General features: G+C 39.5%; 1 protein-coding gene across 4 annotated transcripts in view; it reads right to left on the minus strand.

Moving 5' to 3' along the window:
- Dock10 (dedicator of cytokinesis 10) overlaps positions 1 to 24,557 on the minus strand; it is a 253,826-nt gene that overhangs the window by 50,465 nt on the left and 178,804 nt on the right. For all 4 annotated transcript variants that reach the window (XM_041649870.1, XM_041649869.1, XM_041649868.1 and 1 more), the window contains exons 17-27: positions 23,244 to 23,431; positions 22,254 to 22,319; positions 20,523 to 20,615; positions 15,626 to 15,749; positions 15,319 to 15,440; positions 14,897 to 14,983; positions 12,739 to 12,831; positions 12,184 to 12,302; positions 10,208 to 10,277; positions 6,893 to 7,006; positions 4,344 to 4,415 (exon numbers count right to left, since the gene is read on the minus strand). In XM_041649870.1, coding sequence (XP_041505804.1) covers positions 4,344 to 4,415; positions 6,893 to 7,006; positions 10,208 to 10,277; positions 12,184 to 12,302; positions 12,739 to 12,831; positions 14,897 to 14,983; positions 15,319 to 15,440; positions 15,626 to 15,749; positions 20,523 to 20,615; positions 22,254 to 22,319; positions 23,244 to 23,431 — 1,148 coding nt within the window. The remainder of the gene's footprint in view (positions 1 to 4,343; positions 4,416 to 6,892; positions 7,007 to 10,207; positions 10,278 to 12,183; positions 12,303 to 12,738; positions 12,832 to 14,896; positions 14,984 to 15,318; positions 15,441 to 15,625; positions 15,750 to 20,522; positions 20,616 to 22,253; positions 22,320 to 23,243; positions 23,432 to 24,557) is intronic.

The raw sequence follows: 24,557 nt of genomic DNA on the forward strand, positions 1-24,557 counted from the left end.
GGGAGTGGTGAATATCATCACAATATATCATATATATGTATGGAGTTGTCAAAATGTAAAGAAATATGATGTTAATGAATATCCAGGGGATGTCTCAGTTGGTAAATTGCCTGCTTTGGAAGTGGGAGGAACTGTAAAGGCTGGGCATAGTGACTTGCTTCTTCAACCCTATCACAGGGGTTCTTGGAGCTCACCGACCAGAAGGTGTAGCCAAATACTGAGCTCCAGCTCTAAAGAGAAACCATCTCAAGAAAATTCGTTGAAGACTGATTGATGTCAAGCTCTGGCCACATGAACGCACACACATGTATTCCTGCACACACACACACACACACACACACATACACACGCACTCACAAACATACACACACATACACACATACATACACACATGTATTCCTGCACACACACACACACACACACACACACACACACACACACTACTACATGTACATTGTACACATACAAAAACAAAAATGTAAAAACATGATAAATAAGAAAATAACTGGGTGGGAATAGTTACTGGTCTGTAACAGTTTCTGAAATGGATTTTAGTGAGGCCTAACTCTATGGCTCCAGATTTACCACAGATAAGAAATATCAAAAGCTAAATAAATGAAAAAAATTAAAAAAAATCCGGGTCCTTCTGACACTAAACAGAAGAGTTTGGGTGTAAAATTATATACTATTTAATACAATTTTATATCATGTTAGGATGTCAGAACAAAAGGGGAGAGTTTGAGGTAGCTGGGCTGTCTTTTGGGGTTTATATAGGACTTTCCTATATGGTCGATAGACTCACTCATCTCTATAAGTTGGCTTTATCAATTAATGCCACTGCATTTGGAGTTAGAGCGAATTATGTAATTTTCAGCTGCAAGCACCCAGCCTTCCATGCTGTAAGAATACAAAACATGAGAGTTGTTATTACAGGGGTTGTTTTAAATGGAGACTTAATAATGGAACTTTGGAGCTGACATTTCTTTCTGTAATGCCACTTGTATTTTGGGAGCCTCATCATTATTCTTTGTATGCATTTAAAATTTATTGTGGAAGTCATACAAATTGATGAAAGACACCCAACCTAATAAATCACATTTATCATTTTCATTCTTCTTCATATATCTTGGGCAATAAGGATAAATAATTTACCATTGCAAAAGCAGCAATCATTTATTTATTTATTGCATTTGTGTCTGCGGGGAGTTTTGTGCGTAGACAGGTATATTAATCTCAGGTGTCTTCTGGGGCCAACCTCCTCGTTTTGTGGAACACTATCTCTCATTAGGGCCTGATGCTTGCTATTTACTATGCTTATTGGCCAATGAGCTCCTGGGAATCTCTGCCTCCACTTTCCAACACTAGAATTACAAATATATGCCACCACACCTGGCCTTATATATGGGTGCTAGGACTCAAACCTGTGTCCTTGAGTTTTTGCAGAAAGTACTTTGCTGACCGGGCTATCCCCTGGCTCAACAAACAATTGTTTAATAAGTGAAACACATTTGTAGGTTCCTCTTTGGGTGTTCTTAATTTCTAAGACTCATGCCATATACCAGAGCTTATATTTTCTCCGTGGAGACATGTACAAATGCCGTAGATTTTGGTCTTCTCCTTCTTCCTCCCTCTGTAAGGCTTCTGTTAAAATTCTACTTGGGTTCTGCTCCTACTCTTAACCCAAAGGCATGTGGTATGGTAAATACACAAGGAACGTTTTCAACCATTCCCTGGATGAATATCAAGACAGCTTGAGGTGAGGGGTAACAGAGAAAGGGAGTGGAGCTCCGAGGCTGAGAAATGAGAGAGAGAGAGAGAGAGAGAGAGAGAGAGAGAGAGAGAGAGAGACCCAGAATCTCAGAATCAGTCGGTGCCTGAGAGCTGTCTCTTCGCCTCTTATGTTCCTCTCCAGGGCTGCGATTAAAGGCTTGCACTACTACCAACTGGTTTCTATGGTAAACTAGTGTGGTTACTGGGATCAAAGGTGTGTGTCACCACTGCCTGGTCTGTAAGGCTGATCAGTGGGGCTGTTTTACTCTCTGATCTTCAGGCAAGTTTTTTTTTTTTTTATTAAAATACAAAGAAGTTAGGACCAGAGAACTTCAAGATGAGGATGTTTGTATCTTTAAGTAGACACAATCCTGTCTCTGACCAGAGTTAACTTCTACATACAATACATATGAGTTAAGAGGAAGCTAAATTAGAGGAAAGCTTCCAAAAACTCTACTGAGTAACTTATATGCAATAGTGATTCTATCTATTTTTTTTCTCCCAAAGGTCTTATGGACATTTACCAAGGCTATGGATGCTGGAAAGAGGGGACATTCACACACTTGAAGCACTACTGGACACAGGATCTACATGATATTCCTATCGATCCAAATCACTCTCATGTCTACCATGCTAAGAGTACAGGCTTGTAGGGACTGAAGAGGGAATCTTGACCAAAGCTCTGATAACATTTAGATGGGGTGGTGGGTGTCAAGGAACCACTCCAAAGTCATTTACCTGGTCCTAAATGTGGCGTTCATGTAGAAGGAACTGACATTTGGTTAACACTGAACATGGAGCTCTTTCTTTGGAGCTGTCCTTGTGAGGATGCCAGAGGGAGCTCTGACACTGCCTATTTCCCACCAGGAAGGCAAGTCAGGACAATGTCCTTGATTTGCTATGCGCACCACATGCAATACTGTTCAGATGCTACTCCTGGTAGTAGTGGTGGCAGTGGTAGGTGGCGGTGGATGCTAGAGCTCCTCTCTTGGCTCTATCCAAACGGGGGCTGACAGCGGTGTGTGAGAACTCAAGGCATTCCCCTGTGTGCTCACAGGTGGGTCCTCATTCCCTGACTGTGACTGTAATCACAGATCACATGGAGTGTGACTTTGACAGTGACTTTGGCTGCTGAAAAGTGAGGTTGACAGATATTCAAACCACCGTGGAAGGAGGGCCAGGGTCACACTCTCTGGTGGGTCACCAAGACCTTCCCAGCTATTAGTTAAGGTGAAAGGACTTGGAATGGGTTGTAGAGGGAGTTTAACTAGGCTTCTGAGGAGACTAGCCACTGTGATGGGACCTGAAGCTAATTCCACCAACCCCTCCTCTTCTAAGAGAGGCCTATGAGGGCAGTGGAGCAGCAGATTCATGAGTATGTGCAATGTGTCATGATAACTGTGGACCGCAGAAGTCCAGATATTTCCTTAACTAATGGAAACCACGTAAAAAGCTGCCATATCATGATATGAGAACTCTTTCAGCTAATTGCCTTCAAGATACTGGCCCACTTTGGGCATGGTCTCATGTACTATTTATGCAAACAAAAAGCATGTGCAAGTCTCTTGGCTGCTGGATTCAGTTCCAGTTCCCAATGTATGCAGATCGCTACCCTTTCTGTGAGTTTATCCCCAAACAGATAAACCTTTGTTATACTCCTGTTGTAATAGGAGCAGCGGGGCTGCATCCCCTGCACCCTGGCCGCCTGGCTAGCTTATGCCCCGAAATAACAACACACAAATTGTATTCTTTTAAACACTGCTTGGCCCATTATATCTAGCCTCTTCTCGGCTAACTTTTGCACCTGGACTAGCCCATTTCTAATAATCTGTGTAGCCCACGAGGTGGCTTACCAGGGAGATTCTAACCTACGTCCATCCTGGGTTGGAGCTTCATCCTGGGTTGGAGAGGGGAGCATGGCAGCTGCTCCAGAGAGCAGAGCTGTTCAGTCTGAGCTCACTTCCTCTTCCTCCAAGCATTCTGTTCTGTTTACTCCTCCCACCTATGTTTTAACCTATGAGGCCAAGCAGTTTCTTTATTATAATTAACCAATGACCTTCCTCCATCATATTCCATTCCGGGCTAGTGTAGAAATTTTTCATATTGCAACAATATTGCAACCCCAATCAATCACTCATGGCTTCTTCCATTCAATGATGGAGCTGGCCGAGGCTTGCCAGCAGGATCTGTGTAGTGCCCAATTCCCTCAGCGAGCATCCTCTGCTTCCAGATGATGCAGTGGCCAGGGCGAATGCTTCATCAGTGCCAGGGTCATTTTAACCAACCCCCTTACTTAATCATTTTCTCTCATCGGTGCCAGAGTTGCCTACCTCTTTTTCCATTTGTTCTTTAGAATTTCTTCTCCCCAATAGACCCTTGCATTTGTAATTTTGTCTTGGTGTCTGTTTCCGAATGGGCCTTTATTAACATGTGTGATCTTTTCTTGTACTTAAAAAGCAATTAACCTAAATTGCTAAGGTTTTACATAGCCAATAAAAGTGGAACTAATGAGAGCGTGTTCATTAGTGTAATTGTTGCATGATATTACATTGCTATATTACCTATGATCTTACCTGAATTTTATTTGCATCAGTCAAGTGCTGTGCCATTGATTTTAGAATAATTGCAAAAAAGAACCAAGAATGCTATAAGAGAAAAAGACAATAAAAGATTTATTAATCTATGTAAAAATAATGGTAATTATGACCTTTACAATACAATATTCCTACCTTTTTTTACCTTAAAGTAAATGAGTAAGTTAAATGGACCAGGGCTGTAACGCATTCTCTGTACCCTTAGGATGACTTTTGTCAAAGTTACAATTGTCATAGCTCACATCATATATTTCAAATGTATCATATATATGATATATTTAATAATATCAAAAATTGAAGCTAAAAGATGGACAGTTCACTTGAGATGACTTTCTGTGCATTTGTTCATGAAAGATTTCTTCATGAGATATTATGTTTGCTTCACTTAGGTTAACAAAACTAAAATAAAGCTCTTGTGGCAGGCTCCCCATCAGGCTCTCAATTTTGTGCTAATTTTCTATGTGTTAACCATTTTCCCACTGATACTTACACACTGAAGGTGTACTTCCTTTATTCTACCACTGAACTTCCCATAAAATTTGCTGTTTCCTACCTATTCCCCAAAGACTGCCTTTTTAAATTAACAAAGGCTGCTTAGCGCCTCATGAGGGAGAGTCATTCACATGGGGTCGGATCAGATCATTACATCTCATATTCAGCCATCATGGACCTCGTTGCTGTACTGTCAGAGGGCATTTGGATCACATCCAATTTTTGGCTGGTTCAGTGCTGGGGTAATTAGCACTTTGTCGATCATCACCTTAAGCCCAAGGGACTGGCTTAGGTGAAGGGTAGGAGGGCTGATGTCCATTCTAAAGAAGCAGATGTGGCTTAATGAAGGGATCACTTCACCGAAGAAATCAAAGTGTCTGCTTGACAGTGAAGGTGAAAGCCACACTATTAGGAATGTTTAAGGAATCCAAGGCATGCTGCAACCACCTCCGTCTCTAATCCTGTCCCAAATGCACTTTTAGTCATTATACCAAATGCTCTGTCATTTGCTTCCATTTTCAGCAGACTCTCCACACCCATGTGGTCCATAGGCATGGCAGAGTGTTCACAGCTTCTCTAACTTCAGTTAACCCCTCCCATCCTTGTCCACAGTGGTGCTCTTGGACTCAGAACCGTGTTACAGCCTTACCGAACAGGTAAGGCCTTTCCTGGCCTGCAATGCTCTACTCTAAAATCCCCATGGCCCTTCTCAAGTGTCTCCTCTCTCAGGTCACTTGCCTACCCTAGTAGAGGTGAAAGTCTCCCTTTTTGTCCTCTGCGTGCTCATTCCTTTTAACTGTTCCATGCTTTCTTTTCCCATTCGACTTGCCAGAAACATCTAATTATGTTTAAATCATATCAACAGCTCATTTCCCCCCAATAAGCTTCCAAAGGCATGGAATTTAGCCATTGCTCTAATGCATCCCAAGAGCCTAGGAGTCTGACTGCTTCAGGGTAGGCACCTGAAAGATACCAACTGAATAAATATAATAAATTTACTCATAAGGCTGCTTAAAAAACTACTTGGTTTGTCAGAATTAGGTTTTTGTGAACTTATGTTGATGGCGTATGATGTCTTTCTAGATATTTGCAATCAGTTGAATCCAATCACATGAATCTGTTAAGTCAGAATAGACAAAAAAATGCATCTAAATTCAGGGTTCCAACGTTGAATTATAGGTTTTTCATGGTGTCTTCTTCATGTCCCCACAACGTTTCAACTTGAGACCAAAAACTGGCTGTCACTCACCCTCTATTGTCAATATGCCATTACAATCCTTTCTGAAGTATTTTTTCCTACTGTAAAGCCATCCAAACTTTGCGCTACACTTACTGTTTGTGAATATTTCAGATAGTTCTTAACAGTAATTTATTCTGTCTTTAGATCAAAGCACCAAACTCAGGTGCAACCTGCTCCTCTCTGTTTCTTGATATAGAAGACCCCTCTTTTACTAGATAATTTATTATAATTCAGTTTTGATATGAAATGTATGTTAGAAATTAGAAGGAAAATGACTTGTAGAAATCAGTGGGTCTTGTCACCTTCTAGTCATAGAGTTTTGTATATGTTAGCAACTTGTGTACTATTATGAAGTACTATATACTACTCATGTACTATTATGAAGTACTATATATTACTCATGTACTATCATGAAGTACTATATACTACTCATGTACTATTTTGAAGTACTATATACTACTCATGTACTATTATGAAGTACTATATACTACTCATGTACTATTATGAAGTACTATATACTACTCGTGTACTATTATGAAGTACTATATACTACTCATGTACTATTATGAAGTACTATATACTACTCATGTACTATTATGAAGTACTATATACTACTCATGTACTATTATGAAGTACTATATACTACTCATGTACTATTATGAAGTACTATATACTACTCATGTACTATTATGAAGTACTATATACTACTCATGTACTATTATGAAGTACTATATACTACTCATGTACTATTATGAAGTACTATATAATATCTATGTACTATTATGAAGAATATTACCTTTAGGACATGCTTGACTATTGTCGAATCATTTGACTTCAAAAGATCACTCAAATTTTTCACCAGTTCCTCATGTATCGTTCTCTCTTTGTAGGATCTGGTCTTGAATACAAACTGAAGAAGACCCAGAAAAATGAACAAAGTTAATTACTCTTAAAAGGCTTTGGAGATTATCCTACACAAATCACTCATCTCTCATATTCAACTGCTTGTATCATCTTTAGTCATGGAGTCAGTGGAGGCCTGATGATAAGAGTAGGGGCCACTGGCTTTTATTTGGGGGTCTTTGCAGAAGTAGGGCCTTGCTCACCTAAGCTCCCCTTGGCACTCTTTCTGTAGAAATCAAGAGAAAGGGCCAGAGAGCCATTGAGCAGGGTCAAGGAATCATGGAGGGCTTGAACCCACCTACTTAGGACACACTCCCCTTCTTCCTTCCACTGGCAACGGGTGGCATGGTAGCAATTCTTCATCCTGAAAGGGTAGAGCACCCACTCAAATAGCCAAGTGGGGAAGCGGGTGCCTTCCAGAAGTGAGGAGGTGAATCCCCACAAGCCCAGGTTTTATCATCCTATGCTACACATAACTGTCAAGAGGTTGGTAAACGTCAGCCATCAGTAAGAACACTTATGATGCTCACTTTCCTTTCTTCCAAGGGCTTTCTTGGTGATTTTTTTTCATTTCTTCATATATTTTAAGAACATCAATACACACATATGAATACACATATTTCAAAAACACTAAATGTTTCATATTGAACTATAGTAGCTTATTTATGAGTCAGGTTTGCCTCAAGAAAGGGTATCGCTTTCATGATATTCACAGTTTAGAAGAGACTACAACTTAGAGGGAAGGCAGGCAAGAGAACAGTACATTTCCTTTTGGATCTCTAACGCTTTCCTTGGATGTTGAAGCCCATCAGAACCATGGTAGGCCCTGAGGTTTGAAGCACATCTCAAAGGCGAGACAAAAATCTGATGGACTCATAAGACCAGCTACAGCTCAGGGTAATTAGTTTCCCCTAAGCACTGAGCTTCCTAGGAAGACAAACTCACCACCAACTGTTGAATCCTATGCAGTTATTTAGCCTAAAGGGTATTTCATTTTCACTAGCCCTGGACTATTCTAACATTGCAAACCTGATTCTTAGAACTGTCAGGGCTCTGAGCCCCTGTGAAGCATAGCATTGAATTAGACTGGCTTAGACACACATCTTTGAAAAAGATATGGTGGATGTGTGCAGTTTTGATACTATAGATGGAGTGAGTTAGCAGCACTTGGTACCACTGAACTTGAAATGGTGTTTTGTTTACTTGTGGTTAAATATAAATTACAATGATTATAACATCACTCAAAGATATACAAGCATGTCTTCGAATCAACTATCTTTTTTTTTTTTTTACAATGCCCTTAGGTATGGGGCTTAATATATATCTATTTGTTAAATGTTTCCCTTCTGTCTATATACATCAGCAGAAATCTGATCACAGAGCTGGATCCTCATCTGGCCTGTTTCCTCTTTGCATCAGAGGAGACAGCTGAGGTTTGCAGGGGCTCACTTCTCAGGACACTCCACTGTCTAGACTCTAGGTTCTCACTTCTCAGTTTAGGGAATTTAGTTTAATGACCCACATGTTAGTTGTACTTATTAGGAAGTATTTATTTCAAAATAAATTCTAATATATATATAGGAATTGTCCATCTGAAATTTCATGTAAGTATATCTCTGGATTTGAGCTACTTTAGAACAAAGGAGATAAACCATCCCTTTTTTGGTTTGTAGATTGTGACACTCTTGTCAAGATATTTCATGATTCCTGGATGAGAATGAAGCCTGGTCCAAGGTGTACTTCCAAGGGCACCACAGAGTAGGCATCTGAGCCTTTAGGTTCTCACAGGAGCTGGCTGTGGTGATGACAGAAACTGCCACAACAACCGAAGTTCTTAGTATATTTTTAAACAACTCCATTGAATGAGGAAACGGATATTACAGTTGAAATGAAGTTGTCTGAATGAAGTGTACGATGATTCAAGGAACTGTTTTATTCTATTTGTTCTCTTTGTAGATTGAAATAGAAAGTGAGGGCTACTTATTGAGAAGATGAACTCCCTCCAGATAATTACATTAGCAAGTACACCCATCAGTCTACTAGCGAAGTAAGTGATGCCCCTCTATGAGGCAGAGTAAACTATAAGGTATTTGTAGCTGTAATTAGCTGTTGGTAATTAAAGTCAGGGTCCTAGCAGGCAAAATTCCATCCTAAGGAAATAGCTGTGAAATGGCTCTTTCTAGCATACAGGCTACTATAAGAAGAGCCATACATCCACGCTTTGGTATTTGGGGAAAACATCCAACATTTCTGGCAGAAAATCCATAGATAGGAATCCTTGCAGGTGGAATCCCAGAGTGGTTCCTTCCAGAATGAGATTTTTTAAAACAGTTTCCTTTTGTAGCAACGTTTCTATGACACCAATCATTGTTTAAAAAAGAAGTTTCTGTAACAAAAGCCCCAATTTTTCTCCAGGCTCGTTTCTAAACATCTAGAATGTACATGTTTGTCGCTGTAGATGACTTGAATGTATTTTCTTTTAAAAAATAACATCTCAAGATATCCAGCCTGTGTATGCAAAATGGGAACGTATGTGTTATGAAGTAATTTAGGATGCTTGTATTTGCTTTCGATGAAAAAAATGTTTGGAGCAGAGCTATGGGAATGCAAACATCACCACAAGTTCATTGGTATCAATTCACACTCAATTGAAAATGAGACTAGAACATCTCCAAGGGGACACTTGACAAGGGACACTGAGGAAGCAGTGCACACCGATGAGATGGGCAAATGGTTCATGCCAGAAGATAAAGGACTTAACATACCAGAAGCAGGTACAAATACACAGTAACTGGGAAAATGAAATAATGCCTGAGAAAACAATAAAAAGAGCTAAGAAAACATTACAGGAGAAACACAGAGCATTCAATAAACCCTCAGATGTCTTCCTTGATTAGCATCGAAGTTTCATATATTTCTAATGTCAACTTCAAAGCAGCAACACTTTTAGCTTTCTCTTCTGTCTTTTTCCACCATTCTGACATCAATATTCATTTCCACAAGCACATAGTGTTTTTACGTTTAAACAGTACAGCTATCCCATTAATGCAAAGACATGGAATTCTGCTAAGGTAGACGTGTGTTCTGAACATGGTGGGCACCATCCAACATCAGGGTGAGAACCTCCCTCTTAGTGCAGACAGTGCAGGAACGAGACAAGCCACACAGCGCAGGGCGGATGATCAGTGCCCTAGTGGCAACTCCCTACCTTAATGTATGACTGGACGGAATGGTCTAGCTGCTCCTCATGACACTTGGCCACCATGTCAGCCAGAACCCTGGAAAAGCAAAGATGTTCAGTGGCCTGGCTGAAGGTATAAAGATGCTATTTTATTAGAATACTTGGAAAATGGGGTATTTCATGAATGAGTGAATGCATGAATGAATGAACCAACCAGTTCACACTCTTCTTTGGCCTTCCTCAGTCCCCAGCGGAGGGCACTTCATATATCTTTAACACCTGGGAGCCAACTTCCAGCACCATTTCCAAACAGAAGTATTCCAAGAATTGACTAAGCTATAAGGAAGGTCTTAGGGTGTAATATTGTGCTGGAGACGTTTTCTCTGAGCTGAATGCACTACTTGTGGTCTCTGCACTTGCTGACCTTGTCTTCCTGGAAAAGGGATCATTGTAAGTACCTAATTAGACTCTGATTAATGACCATGTTCCATTATAAAGGGCTCACTTTCCAACCTGTGAGCAGAAGACCTATTTTTGGAAAAAGAGATTAGGTTAAGCTGTGTATTTCCGTCATTAGCTGGGCTAGGGTTTCACGAGGCAGTGGTACAGTGAGAACTTTTCATATTAACATGACCAGTCACTGCCTTGGAGAGCTTTGGGAAAACTCAGAAATTCTAACAGATCTCTAAACTGCAATATTTAAAAGTTTTGTCAACATTGACACTTATACTCCGATGACAGGGACACTAGTTGGATGGCACCATTTGGGATCTCCAATCTGGGCTCAGAACTGGATCTTTGGGGAACTGATATTGATACTTTATTTTCCAAGAACTTCAGGGTTTTGTTTTAAAATCAAGGTTAAAAACTTCATTGTAGAAAAGATAACTAATATGTCTTTGAGCAAGGAAGATACAGTCAACATTTTAATGCTAGCTGTGATTTTTTTCATAACGCTATGGTTATTTTTGAAATAAAAAACAAATATATGATCAAATTATTAATTCAAAATAACATAAATGCAGAATTCTGAGTTCATTACTAGACTTATTAGTGATATTGGTAGAGTATGGTGTGATCAAATTTAACACAAAAGAAAAGAAATGGTGCAGTTGGGCAATGGTGGCACACGCCATTAATCTCAGCACTCAGGAAGCAGAGGCTGGCAGATCTCCATGAGTTCAAGGCCAGCCTGGTCTACAAGAGCTAGTTCCAGGGCAGCTAGAGCTGGTACACAGAGAAACTCTGTCTTGTAAAACAAAAACACAGACAAACTTTTTGTGGGACAGTGAAATGATACAACTATTCTGGCAAACAATCTTGCAGGTTCTAAAAAAGCATTCTAATGCTCAATGAATTGTGTACTCATTGTGTTACTATGGATCCATGTCAGAATTAAGCATGAAAGCTACATTGACATAGAATTTATATAAGAATATTTATAGTGACTTTATTTGTTATAACCCCAAATGAGAAAATTCAGATGTCTTTCAACAAACGAATTCTTAAACATACTGTGGTACAATCCATATCATAGAATTCTACTCATCCATGAGAAGAAGTGACCTACTGATACGTGGGTAGCGTGGGTGGATCTTTAGAGAATTGTGATGCATGAAAAAGCTAATGCCAAATGATTGTACATTGTGTAATTTCATACATACACAAATGTGTGTGTGTGTATGTGTATGTGTGTGTGTGTTGACAGTGGGGGATACTAAGTAGTGAAGAAACTTTATCTCTCCATATTATCCATTTTAACTGCTTATGAATCTACAGTTATCTCAAAACAAAATGTTTAAAACACAGAAGAAAAAATCTAGCGTTCTGCAAATGGTAATAGTCAGGGGTCTGAAAACAAGGGCATGAGGGTGAGAAGTGCTTAAATCTGAAATGCGTGTTCACATGAAATATACACAAATATGGATAGTCAGAATCATAGCATCAGGAGCCTATCTGATCAAAGGTTCTACAGTCTGGGCCCCCAGTGTTGCTATGGATACCTGGTGACGGTTGCACTGATTTCATCTTCCTCGTTCTGCACTAGAATTTTGAAGAGCTGATTCAAGATGATGGGCAGGAAGCTCATAATGGAGTGGATCTTGTCCACATTTAATAAGTTCTGCAGTGAATTGATGGGAAAAACACAAATGAACAAATGGGAAGTAGTTCAGCACAGTCTGCAGGTGTTTTCAGGACTATGATGTGATCATGTGATCACCGTAGCTCCCCTTTATCTGAACACTCGCTTTCCTTCTTTGCTGTGGCAGAAGGTGTAGGTTATGTTGAAAGGATTTTGCTTAATTAGCAATGGCAAATACATTCTAATTTTCAATTATTTTTGTTTTGGATAAAAAACTGATCTTTGCCTTTTCTCCTTTTTTTATATAAACAGAATTATGTAGAAAGAATGAAGTAAAACTCATTGGTTCTCTGATCTGCAAGGGTAAAGTCTTTTTAAAATCCTTAAAAATCTTTACTTCTTAGTTTTCAGTGGGAAATAGGATTTATTTGCCAGTTTCTATCCCACAAACCGTTCAATCTGCATGTCATGTTACCTTACAAGCAAGGACAAAACCCGAGGTAGGTGACTGAGACATGTCTTTTTCTCTTTTTTGGCACTGATGGAAAAATGCATTCACATGTGGGTCCTGCAAAGGCAACAGAAGTGTTTATTGGTGGTGGTGCACAGACTCAGAGCTAGGGTGGCAAGCACTTCTAAGCACGATTCCCCAAGAAATCAGACTTAGAGCCTTTTTTTCTCCTGTCGACAGAGAGGTCAACTGAAGACCCCCAAGTGACTACAGCCCTCTGGATGATGATGCCCGCACATTTCATACTCAGCTCTCTTATCCCTCTGGCTTTGACTAGAGAGTGACATCCCCTGGCTGCCTGCCTCCCTTCTTTCCTTTCTTCTCTCCCTCCGTACCTACCTTCCTGCCTGTCTCTCTTTCCCCCTTCCATCTTTTTATTCATCCCTCCTTCTCTTTATTCCCTTTTTTCAATGTTCCTAATTTCTTCAGTCCAAATTTCAGAGATCTTTAGAAATCTCTCTTACACAGTCTATGGCACACAGGGTACCATGCTGTCTTTGACATGCCTAGTAACATTTCCAGGTTTAATGTGTCTGTATCAGCCCGGAATCAGGACACAACAAAAACTGCCACATGCATACATCCCAAGACATCTTGGTTTTGAGCTGTTGAAATCTGCTTGGAATTTCTCCAAGTTCTGAGTTGAGTTATGTTTCAAATGATTTTTCTTTCAATCAAGTGAAAGAAAATTTAGTTTTGAGAACATATTTGTGATTTTTTTTGAAGTAAATTCTAGACGGGCATCTGGCATGTGTTTTTATTATACTGGCATTTGAGTGGTGATGTTTCCATTTCCTACTTAGTTCTTAATTAGAGACAGTTGTTTTCCTCTTAGATATGTCTCCATATATTTGTCCAGTTAGTTATTATTTAGTGAAAGCTGGCTGCGTGTAAGGCCCCTGGTAGGCCTTTTCGACAGAAGAAAGGCGGGACAGACAGGATGTGGGACGGACAGGATCGCTTCACCTGTGGACTGTTCACCATGATTACGTGCTTCCACATGCACCTGATGATTTACAACTTGAGAAGCGCATCACAATAAAAACAAGATGCCATCTGGGCAGGTTACAGGACAGCACAGCACTGTCTGCAGGTTCAGGGAACCAGGAAGACTTAGGAGAAGGGACGATTGATCAGGCTGAGTCAACCAGATTGATGAGCAGAAGGCAGGAAGAGAGGACAGGTGCCTTCCTACCTGGCTGAGGAAAGGCAAGTACCCAAAGCATCTTGGGAAACGGAGTATGAGTTGGAAACCACAGTGTGGGGAAGCCTTGGACCTTGGCAAGGAAGATGAGGTGGGGTAATTAGTTGTGGGACCCAGGACTAAGGATGAGGATGAAAGTATCGTCGAAACATTGAACTTCGTTGATTTTAAAAGCCTATCTGTGAATCTTTATCTGTATTATCTATGTGCTTATCTCTATGTGGTCTCTGGATTATTTCATCATTCTTAGGAATCAAATATGTGGTTGAGATAAAACAGTATGAAACAGAAAAAGCTGCCTTACAACAGAAAGAATAAGCTTACAATTTAATAGTTATGAATGTGTAGACAGCACGTGATAGCTCATGAATTGCTTTCACGTGAATTTTCTTATTTTGCTCTCCATCACAAGCTTAAGTAGTGATATTTTATGAGTACCATTTTCCTGATGAGGACTTAAAAACCACAGAAGTTAAAGTGACTTGTTCAGCAGCAAAGTCAGCAGCTGGCCAAACTGACCCTCCAGTGAAGACCTGTCTATCTCATGGTCCTGGGTAGGCATGGGAATTAGACTTAGTTTCATGGTAAACGTAAAAAGTATTTTTACTTTTCAATGGTTTAACCATTGAACAGGTTCTAGACCTGGGTATTGTAAGTATGAGGAAATCATACTATGAGTGAATGGCCACATTCTAAAGATGCTTCTGTATTCTGGCCTCAAGTTTTATGACTTAAGGAGTTAGGGCATTTTGTCTATCTCAAGAGGTGAAGATTACACTTTAAGCATTTTTCTTGACAAGTTCAGCCACCTGCCCCTTTGACAACTCATGACATGATGTGTTTCTCCCTACAGATGCAGGAGTTACCATCCTATTTTGCATCATAGTCTATGTCTCTATTGTAGGACATGGTACTCACCTGAGTGTTGACTGTTGATACAACAAATGTTGACACTTTGAAAAGTGGCTTCCCACCATCGACCCATTTAACATCACTTCCACCATGCTGCAAGAAAGAGTTTGCTACCATCACCGACAAAATGAGATAAGGGAATCAGATCATTTAATTTATGTTAATTTGCTGTTCTGAGTCATTATTGCCACATCGCTCTAGAGATGGGAAAATGTGCAAATTCATTTGGAAGTTTTGGAGAGGAGACTGATATACTTTCATAGAGTCATTTTTTATTGGTTCATTTTTAGTGGCCACAGTAAAATAAGAGTAGGATTATTGTAGGTTAACTTCATAAAATTGCAATGGACACAGAGTATAAAGGATAGCCTTGTTTCATAGCTGATTTTTTTAAAAAAAATTTTTGTAAATTATACACTATTCAATACCTTTCCACTTGCAGAATCTTGAATGCTTAAATAATTAGGAGGCAGGGTGGTTGTTATTGGGATATTGTACTCCTGAGAAGCTATTTGATCATGTTTCATCAGAGGAAGCCATGCATATCCCACTGCAAAGAAGCAACATGAAGAAGGTTGTGAACACAAACCTCTATGCTAAGAAGTACAAATGTACCACTCACTATAAACAGCAACTTCATTTAAGAATCAATAAATCATATCTTTTGAAAATGGTCTCCAACTCAAGTTAGACATATGTCATGTTGACCTGTTTTGGGTCACTTCTTGTAAGTACCTGAAGTCTCCAGGGACTCTTTCTTTTTGGCGTTAGCTTTGGCATTGATGTCGCATGTGATGTGATAAAAAGAAAACAGAAGGTGGTGCTTTTCATGGAGCTGTGTTGGGAGCTCAATTTTCACCTGCAGGGAAAGACACCACATTTGGGTTGAGATTAAAATCATTCGCTTAATGTCAGCACAGGAATGAAATTTAGGTCCGTGTGTAGTCAAAATGATAGAACCCTCAACAAATACTCAGTCTGCGGGCTGTCATGTATTAATATGTGATTTTTATATCTTATTGTGGTAGATGACAATTTAGATTGTGTAGTATCTTTCATCACATGATTTATGCTTCCAGAGTATCAATTAAACACACATATTCAAAAACACCAATTCACCAACAGAACTACGGAGTGTAAAGAAGATAGACATTAAAGAACTACCGTAAACCTGCAGTGGTGGCACACGCCTTTACTCCCAGCACTTGGAAAGCAGAGGCAGGTGGATCTCTGTGAATTGGAGACCAGCCTGGTCTACAGAGCTAGTCCCAGGACAAGCTCCGAAGCTACACAGAGAAACTCTGTCTTGAAAAAGCAAAACCAAAACAAATAAGCAAGCAATCAAACAAACAAACATAGTTAAGCTGTAACTCCTGGCCTCCTGAGTATGCTCGTGGGCATGGGTATTAAATGAACACTTGTTAGTCATTCAGAACTCAGAATCCAAATCTGCCTTTTAAGGTACCTAGGCAACTCATGTGCACATCACTGAGAACTGTGGCTGTAAACAAGGTAACTGGAAGGCTGGCCTTTGTCTCTCTAAATACAACACAAACACATGAAATGACTTTTGCCATAGCCAGTAAGGAGTCATTTAATGAAGCAGTGCTGAAGGATTGCTAATGATGCCTTTGATTAAACATAAATATAAACTGTAAGAGTGACATGGGTTATTTATCCCATATTTCTGGAAAGAAAGAGTTTGAAATAACTACCTACATTTTATATCACTTTTTAAATTAGGTATCAAAGCTTTGTCACATGCACTTAATTTCCTCATTGTCTTGTGATAGGGACACTACAGAGGTGGGACTCAAGGCCAGAGGTACTGGGGTCTCTGAGTGAGTAAGAGATGGTAGAGTTAGTAACAGGGGGTTTCCAAGACAGTCCTACATCTTCTGATGACCCCTGCATACCAGGATTCCAGGAGCCTATCCCGGTAACTTGCACTTAGCTTTATATGAGTCACTAGGTTGCTCTGAGAACAGTCAAGTCAAGCAGTTAATAAAGTCCATAGATTATTAATTAGATGTCTTGTGAATCTTCTGGTTTGTTGTCATTCTGTTTTAAAAAGGGCTTAGGACTGCTAAATTTCACAGTGTGGTCCCTGAAATGGTAGCATCAGTGTTATCTGGGAACCATAAAATCTCAGGCCTGACTCAGACATGTTGAATTTCAAATCTGAGTATTCTGTTTCAATGAGTCTTCCAGATAAGTCTCATTTATGATACAGTTTGAGGATCCCTGGATTTTGATGAGTTACAAGCTAATGTACTATTTGTACAACAGTCCACTAACCTATTTCGAAATCCATAATCATAAGCAGAACACTAGAAAAATTTTTCTTAGCCCACTTCAAGATTAGATAGCAATGCACCAAGTATTCCAGAACCCAGTTAACTACATGGTCATGAAAGCATCCTTATCTTAAGGTTTCTCTTGCTGTGATAAAATATCATGACCAAAAACAACTTGGGGAGGGATGGGTTTATTTAAGTTTACAGTTCCACGTCATAGTCCGTTTTCAAAGGAAGTCAGGCAAGAACTCAAGCAGGGCAGGAACCTGGTGACAGGAACCGAAGCAGAAGGCCCGGAGTAGTTCTGTTTGCTGACTTCTCTTCTTGGCTTTCCAGACTGCTTTTATAGCACCCGGAGCCACAGCCCAGGGGAAGCCCTGCCCACAGTGATCTGGGTTCTCCGAAAACATTCCACAACAGCAACAAAATATACCACAGGCTTTCCCGCATGTAAATCTGGTGGGGACATTTTCTCAACTGAGGGTCTATCCTAAAATGGCTCTAGTTTGTGTGGAGTTGACATAAAATTATCCTTCACAATCCCAGACTTAGAAATCCTGCAGAAAGTCTTCTTTTACTCTCAATGAGTTCAAGGCTATTGCCTATTTTTTCTTCTAGCAGATTCAGGTGTCTGATTCTATATTGATCCACTTGGACTTGAGCATTGTGCAGGGCAATTTTATGGATCTATTTTTATTCACTGACATCCAGTTTAAATTGAATCATTTATTAAAGATGCATTCTCTATTCTAGTATGAATAAAACACTCATAGCACAATTACTGAGACCAACAATTAATAAATGAGACCTCATGAAACTGAAAGCTTCTGAAAGGTGAAGGATATTGTCATCAAGACAAAGCAGCAGCCTAGAGAATGGGAAAAGATTTTTATCAGCTCCACATCTGGTAGATGACTAATATGAAAAATTTATAAAGACAATGTGTATTAAAAGCCAAATAATTCAATTTAAAAACAAAACAAAACAAAAAAAGAAATTTTGCAAATGCTTACATTTTGTTATAACAATACATTGGATAATTTATACCTATTTTAAAGTTAGTGCAATCATTTTTTCTGTAATCAAGAAAATCAAACCTAAGTATTAAATCTATGCTGCAAAGACCACTAAGTGATTCATAATCTACATGCCACTTGGAAAAGCTCATGGGTTTTAGGAGATTTCAGGAAATATAAGAAAATAAAAAAGATTAAAAGCCAGACTTAACAGCACTGAGAGACTGAGAACACTAATTTATGAATTTCTTACATCTACAGAAAATGCATCTTTCACATGTGTTATGTGAAAAGGTCAATCAATATGGCAAATATTCTGTAATGTAATAATAGCTCTTTCCCTTAGCTCTTTCTTTCTTTCTTTCTTTCTTTCTTTCTTTCTTTCTTTTTTTTTAAAATCCTCTTACCTTGATGGATGGAGGACAATAAGAGCATTTAGTAGACATGGATGTAGGAAGTAAGGTCAGGGGATTCTGTTAATTAGTTGGAAAAGGACAAATATGTCACATGGGTGGTGGACAAAGATGGCTCCCAAAGGTGACTCTGTGTTCTAAAACCCAGAACCCATGGATATGTGACTGTGAAAGCCACAAGGGACTTTCAAAGATGTGATTAAGGTGAGGATGTTGGGATTATATCAGATATGACAAGAGGGTACAATGTGGTCACGATGAGGCTCTTTCCTTCCTGCCTTCATTCCTTCCTCCCTTTCTTTTCCTTCCTTGTCAGAAAGAATCCATGTGCCTCACCCAGGTCTCACACTCTCTAGATAGCAAAAAATTATTTTAACTCTAGGATCTTCCTATCCCTACTTCCCGAGGGCGGTGATTACCACACATGTTTGTATGTGGTGTTAGGACTAGGACCCAGGACTTGAGGTATGCTAGGTGAACACTTCATTAACAGAGTTACATTTCTAGCCCCACACCTGTCCTTATAAAAGGTAAAGGGGAGAAGAGTCACAAACCAAGGCATGAGGTGGTATATAGAGGCTGCAAGAGGCAAGGAAACAGATCTTCCTCTAGAAATTTCTGGAGGCATTCTATCTCACTGACACCATTATTTCAGCCACATGATAGCCAATTCAGACTTCTAACCACCAGAGCTGTAAACGGTGTGTATTATTTTAAGCAACTAAAGGGCCCTAATTTGTTAATGGCGTCAATAAAGGAACTCATATAAAACCCTATCTGGCTGTAATCTGACTGTCTCTTAGGGTTAGAAGAAGCTGGATTTAATCACTGAAACTTGTCTCAGGCTGTCTATAACATAGCTAATATGTGTGTAGCCATTTACCACTAGCCCAGTGACACTTTTTATGAGTTACAGGAAGTGGGAAAGCTTCTCTCCAGGGCTACTTGGCCTCGTTTGAATGCTGACTGTCACTTAGTAGCTGTACAAGCCTGGCAAAGTTACTCAAACCAGTGCCTTCATCTATATAACAGGAGGTGGGAACAGTTCTGGATTCTCAGAGCTTTGGAGGAGGACAAAATGAGTGTTGAATTTTCTAGGACAAGTCACACTTCTAGCCATGAGATGAGGGGACTGAGCCCAGTGAAGTTCATGCAACTGAGAGCAATAGTGTTGATTCATAACGTCTAGACATCCTGCTATCACATACATACTGACTAGTAAAGCTATCTAATATAATCTTTACTAAAATCACCCACAAAATAAATGAGAAAAAAAAGTCTTATTTTGGTGTGGGAGAATTATCTGTATTCTGTCAATCATGTTTTAAATAAACGATAATTGGCCAGGCAGGAAGTATAGGCGGGTCAACCAGACAGGAAGTAGAGGCGGAGCAATGAGAACAGGAGAATTCTGGGAAGGAGGAAGCCCATTCCTCGCAGTCCTTCCCAGACCACTGAAGCAGGATGGACCTGCCCTGCTGAAAAAGGTACTGAGCCATGTGGCTAACCTAGATAAGAATAATGGGTTAATATGAGCTACAAGAGCTAATAAGAAGCCTGAGCTAATGGGCCAATCAGTTTATATTTAATGTAAACTCTCTGTGTGATTTTCTTTGGGAACTGGGCAGGACAGAAACCACAACAAGCCTGGCCCTCATGTTACATTATTTGAAAAGAATGATAAAATAAAGCCATCATTTTTTTTGAAGCTCAGTCCTATACACAACTGTAGGAATTTGTAGCATACACCAGGACTATCACCAGCCAGAGTCACTTCAGTTAGTGTCACTGTAGAGCCTCTGGAGGTGTACGCTATGGTCCTCAATCTGAGATGTAGTCTACATAAGTTTTCCCCGACCTTTTCACCCATGAGTCTCAGGTCGAGGTTTTGGGGTCTGGTTCTTACCTCGTCAGAGAAATCTGGATTTTGAGAATGGTGCAGGACAGCTGTGTAGGCAGCTGAAGTGAAGAGTGGCCCTCCAGGTTTTCCGTAAATACACTGTTCAGAAAGTGAGGAAAGGAACAAAATGAGTGCCTGAAAATATTCTCAGGTGAAAAAAGTCAATTCCAGCACACACTCAGATTGGTTTCCTAGGATGACATCCAGCTAACTTTGGACTTCCTTGGCCCATTGTTCTGAGTACGCTGTGCAATGGGGCATCAAAGAACAGCTAAAGGCCTTCACACATCTTAAAGGTATGGCCTAAGGGTTGAACACTGAACCAACTCACTGTACGACTTTTGATTGCCATAAATATGAGTTAGTGTTCAAGAAAGGCCTTTGAAGCATGACTTTCTGATAGAGTTAAGATCCTCAGCCTTGGCTGGACCCCAGTTCCATGCCAACCAATGCCTACCCATGAAGGTGAGGTAGCAGGACAGACTCAGTTTTTGATATTAAATCTTAACCTCTTATCAGGCCGGAGGACTGGCTAGGCTTTCATGACTCACAGAGGTGAGAGGGCACATATGCCTGTAGCTCATGACCTCTCTTCTAGTCTTATATCATGGGGCACCCCATGTCTCTTTATGATGTTAATAAGGTAATGAAGCAGGAAGCCCACACAGTTGCTGTTGCCCTTCTTTCCTAGTTCATCCGCATTAGAAGCACTGCATTGGGGGGGGGGGGGGACTTTGTGCTTCCTACCCAGACATTGTCTTGTTTGCTTAACCATGACATCACACGCTAATTTTCCACTCCTGATACTAATTCTGTGAAAAGCTCCGTCTATATGGATGTTCACAGTGGCTCAAGATTACACAGAAGAATGCCTCTCTATCCTAGATGAGTTAGCTCATTCTTAAGTTCATGCACACTCTTTGGAATAAGACTACACATTACCTGCTAGCATCATCAGAGTATCGTTTATATCTGATGGTATTATGAGGAATAACCTGGGGCAATGGTAGGGTTAGTTAGATATTATCAACCTAGAAGATTTGACCATAGTCTCAATTGAAGTAGATTTCCTGTTTATTTTTTCAGGCTATACAGGGGATCTTTTTGTTATGTTAACTCTTAAAAACAGAACATATCATGTATGAACGCTAAAAAATGCAGCCCAGTTTAGATTTTATAGGCCTGAAGAGTGGTATTATTAACTCAGGTGATCAGCAGTGTAGACTGTTTCTTCAGAATCATTTTCTAGTCCCTTAGACACTTGCCTCCACAAATGTGAGCTCTATGGAGACACCTTGCATTAACCTACTGTCCTGTTCATAAATATGAGTGCTCCAGGGACATCCTGTGTTAACCAACAGGCCTGTGTATAGAATTCTTTATGTGAAGACAGCATAAAGGCAAGCTGGATGTACTGCTACAAGCCAAGCATGCTGGATCAAGAGGTAGACTAGTTTGTGCACAAGACAGACTTTTCACAGGGAATTATTGTAGTAATTTCACATTATAATAACTTCCCTTTTTCCAAATCATGAGGTAAGGAGCTGTGGGAGACTAGCAGTTCTGATAGATGGCGCTAGTGATGGCTGTTGAGCCATGTCCAATTTCAGGAGATCTTAAACAAATGCCTGAAATTGCTCTTCATTCACCATACTCATACAAAGCTCCCCCAGTGGTGCAAAGGACCAAGGCACCTGCTTTCCCTCTCATGCTGTGTTCCCAAGTGACTTGACTCACCTTCATGGGCTTGGCACCATCTTCATCAGAGTTTTTGAATTCAATGCACACAGTTATATTTCGTGCCTGAAATTATAGTGAGGGGGGAAAATGGAGATGGTAATTTCCTCTTAAATAACACTCCAAACAATATAAGGGCCTAAAATAAGTAGCTTCTAATTAAATCTGAAAAAAATGTATAATAACCAGCATTGCCTTGTGACATTATCCATGGTCCTCAGAAGCAGCAGGATTTGGAGAGATTTGTTAAAAGGAAACAAAAAAGCTCACAGTACAGAACTAAGCATGCTATTTTCAGGGTATTATAAGAAACTAAAAGAATGGCCTAGATCAAATTTATGTTAGGCTGATTTTAAAAAGGATTATTAATGTATTACACAACCATACATCTTCAAACAATTCAGAGCTGAACAACTATAAGATAACTGCTTTGGAATATTCCTTTACACTGTGTGAAGACATGTCATTGTGATTGGTTTAAGAAAGAGTTGAATGGCAAGAGTTAGGTAGGAAGAGGTTAGGCAGGACTTCTGGGGACAGAGAAGTCTCAGGGAAGAAGAAAGGTGGAGTTACCAGCCAGCTGGAGAGGGAGCAAGGCACACAGGAGGAGAGATAAAAGCCACGAGTCATGTAGCAACATGTAGATAAATGCAAATGGGTTAAATTAAGTTATTAGAGCTGGTGGGACAAGCCGAAGCTGTAGGCAGAGCTTTTATAATTAATAATAAGTCTCAATGTCCTTTTGGTGAACTAGTGGCCCAAATAAAAATCTGTCTACAGATACCTTTTTTGTAACAATTCAAGATGCTGAAAAATGCATTTGTCTTTGAAAAATCCTAAAGTGAATTCTAGGATGAACCCATCCTTGGCTAAACACTTTCTTCAAGTCTTGGCTCAGAGTTATTTGAAGTTGCTCTTTCAAGAACCATCGTGTGTGATCTATATACAGCGAACTGAGATGAACTAAGACCTCGGAAATGTGTGTCATACCTTGTTGAAGCATTTCTGGCTATCATACTTGAGGTGCTTGGGGTAGACATAAATTTGATTTTTGTATACTCTGTATGGACGGCAATACTTTGTTGAATCATAAATAAATTCTTCCACCTCCACTGTAGGTTCTGACTGAGACATCACGTTGAAAGGCTTGACAGGGATAAAGGACGATGTTACACAGTCTTAAGAAATCAGAAAATAAGAGTTTATCATTTAATATGGGTCTTCTAAAGCGAGCAACACTTATTAGATTTTATAAGATAAGATATAACCCACCGACTATCACATGCTATAATAAATAAAATACATGCATAGCAGAATAAAGTTATTCAGTGGGTTTATTATTGGGACTAACAAATGAATTAACAGTAACTTTTCATACATGGAATGATTTTTACAGCAGAAGCCTAAAGCCCTCTGTAGATTATTTGTTACTTTTTTTTCTCTTAAATTTTTAACACCTTTAAAAAAAATCTAACTTTGTAGTTAGCCTAAGGAAAAAATAGTCTACGAAAAAATAAAGAAGAGATGTCTAGGAATGTGTAAGTCAAAACTTCTGTCATTCCACTGTTTGAAGGAGGGAGATGTCATGTTGAAACAGAAAGAGGCCTGCTGCTTTTTTTTCTACAAAGAACCTTTCTGGACTCAGATAAAACAAAGAGATTGGTTATACCTACTTGGGAATCAGATGACAATTCTATTTTTTTTAATTATGAGTCAATTATAATATTTTTGTTATAGTCTCAAATTTCTCTATTACTCTACCATTCTTTCCAAGAGAGCATTTAGCTTTCTATTATGTTGTCTTTTCTGTAGGCAATAAAGCCTTGTTCCCTAAATCACATCGAGGAAATAGCTTAGTTTGTCCTCTGCTGTTTCCTGTCAATCAATGTGAAAATGATTTGGGATTGGAACTTAAGTTATAATTTTCATTATAGTTTATATTGAAATGATTTGTGGAAGCTTATCAGGAGAGATGGGCATCGTCTCCCCCTGTCATCATTTATTATAGGAAACTTTGATTCTGTATCTGGAAACCCTCATTCTTAGGTCAATAGAAGCAGGAGTTTTACCATGTTCCAAATATGGTAAACATTCTTTGTAATAACATTTCAGTCACATAGGTGGCTGTGCTCCGTTCTCAAAGTAATTTGTTGTCAGTGTGGTATGGCAGAACCAGTCTACACTAGAGTCAGGGAAACTAAACAAAATATGAATTCTCTCACTATTGGCTATTCATTTACTTGAGCCTGACTTTCCTCATAACACTTCAGGGTTTTAAGGATTATGTGAATAATTTAATATCTT

Source organism: Microtus oregoni, unplaced genomic scaffold (assembly GCF_018167655.1).
Source record: "Microtus oregoni isolate MIOR12 unplaced genomic scaffold, Mior012 000004F_ref0000308, whole genome shotgun sequence".
NCBI classification, from domain to species: domain Eukaryota; kingdom Metazoa; phylum Chordata; class Mammalia; order Rodentia; family Cricetidae; genus Microtus; species Microtus oregoni.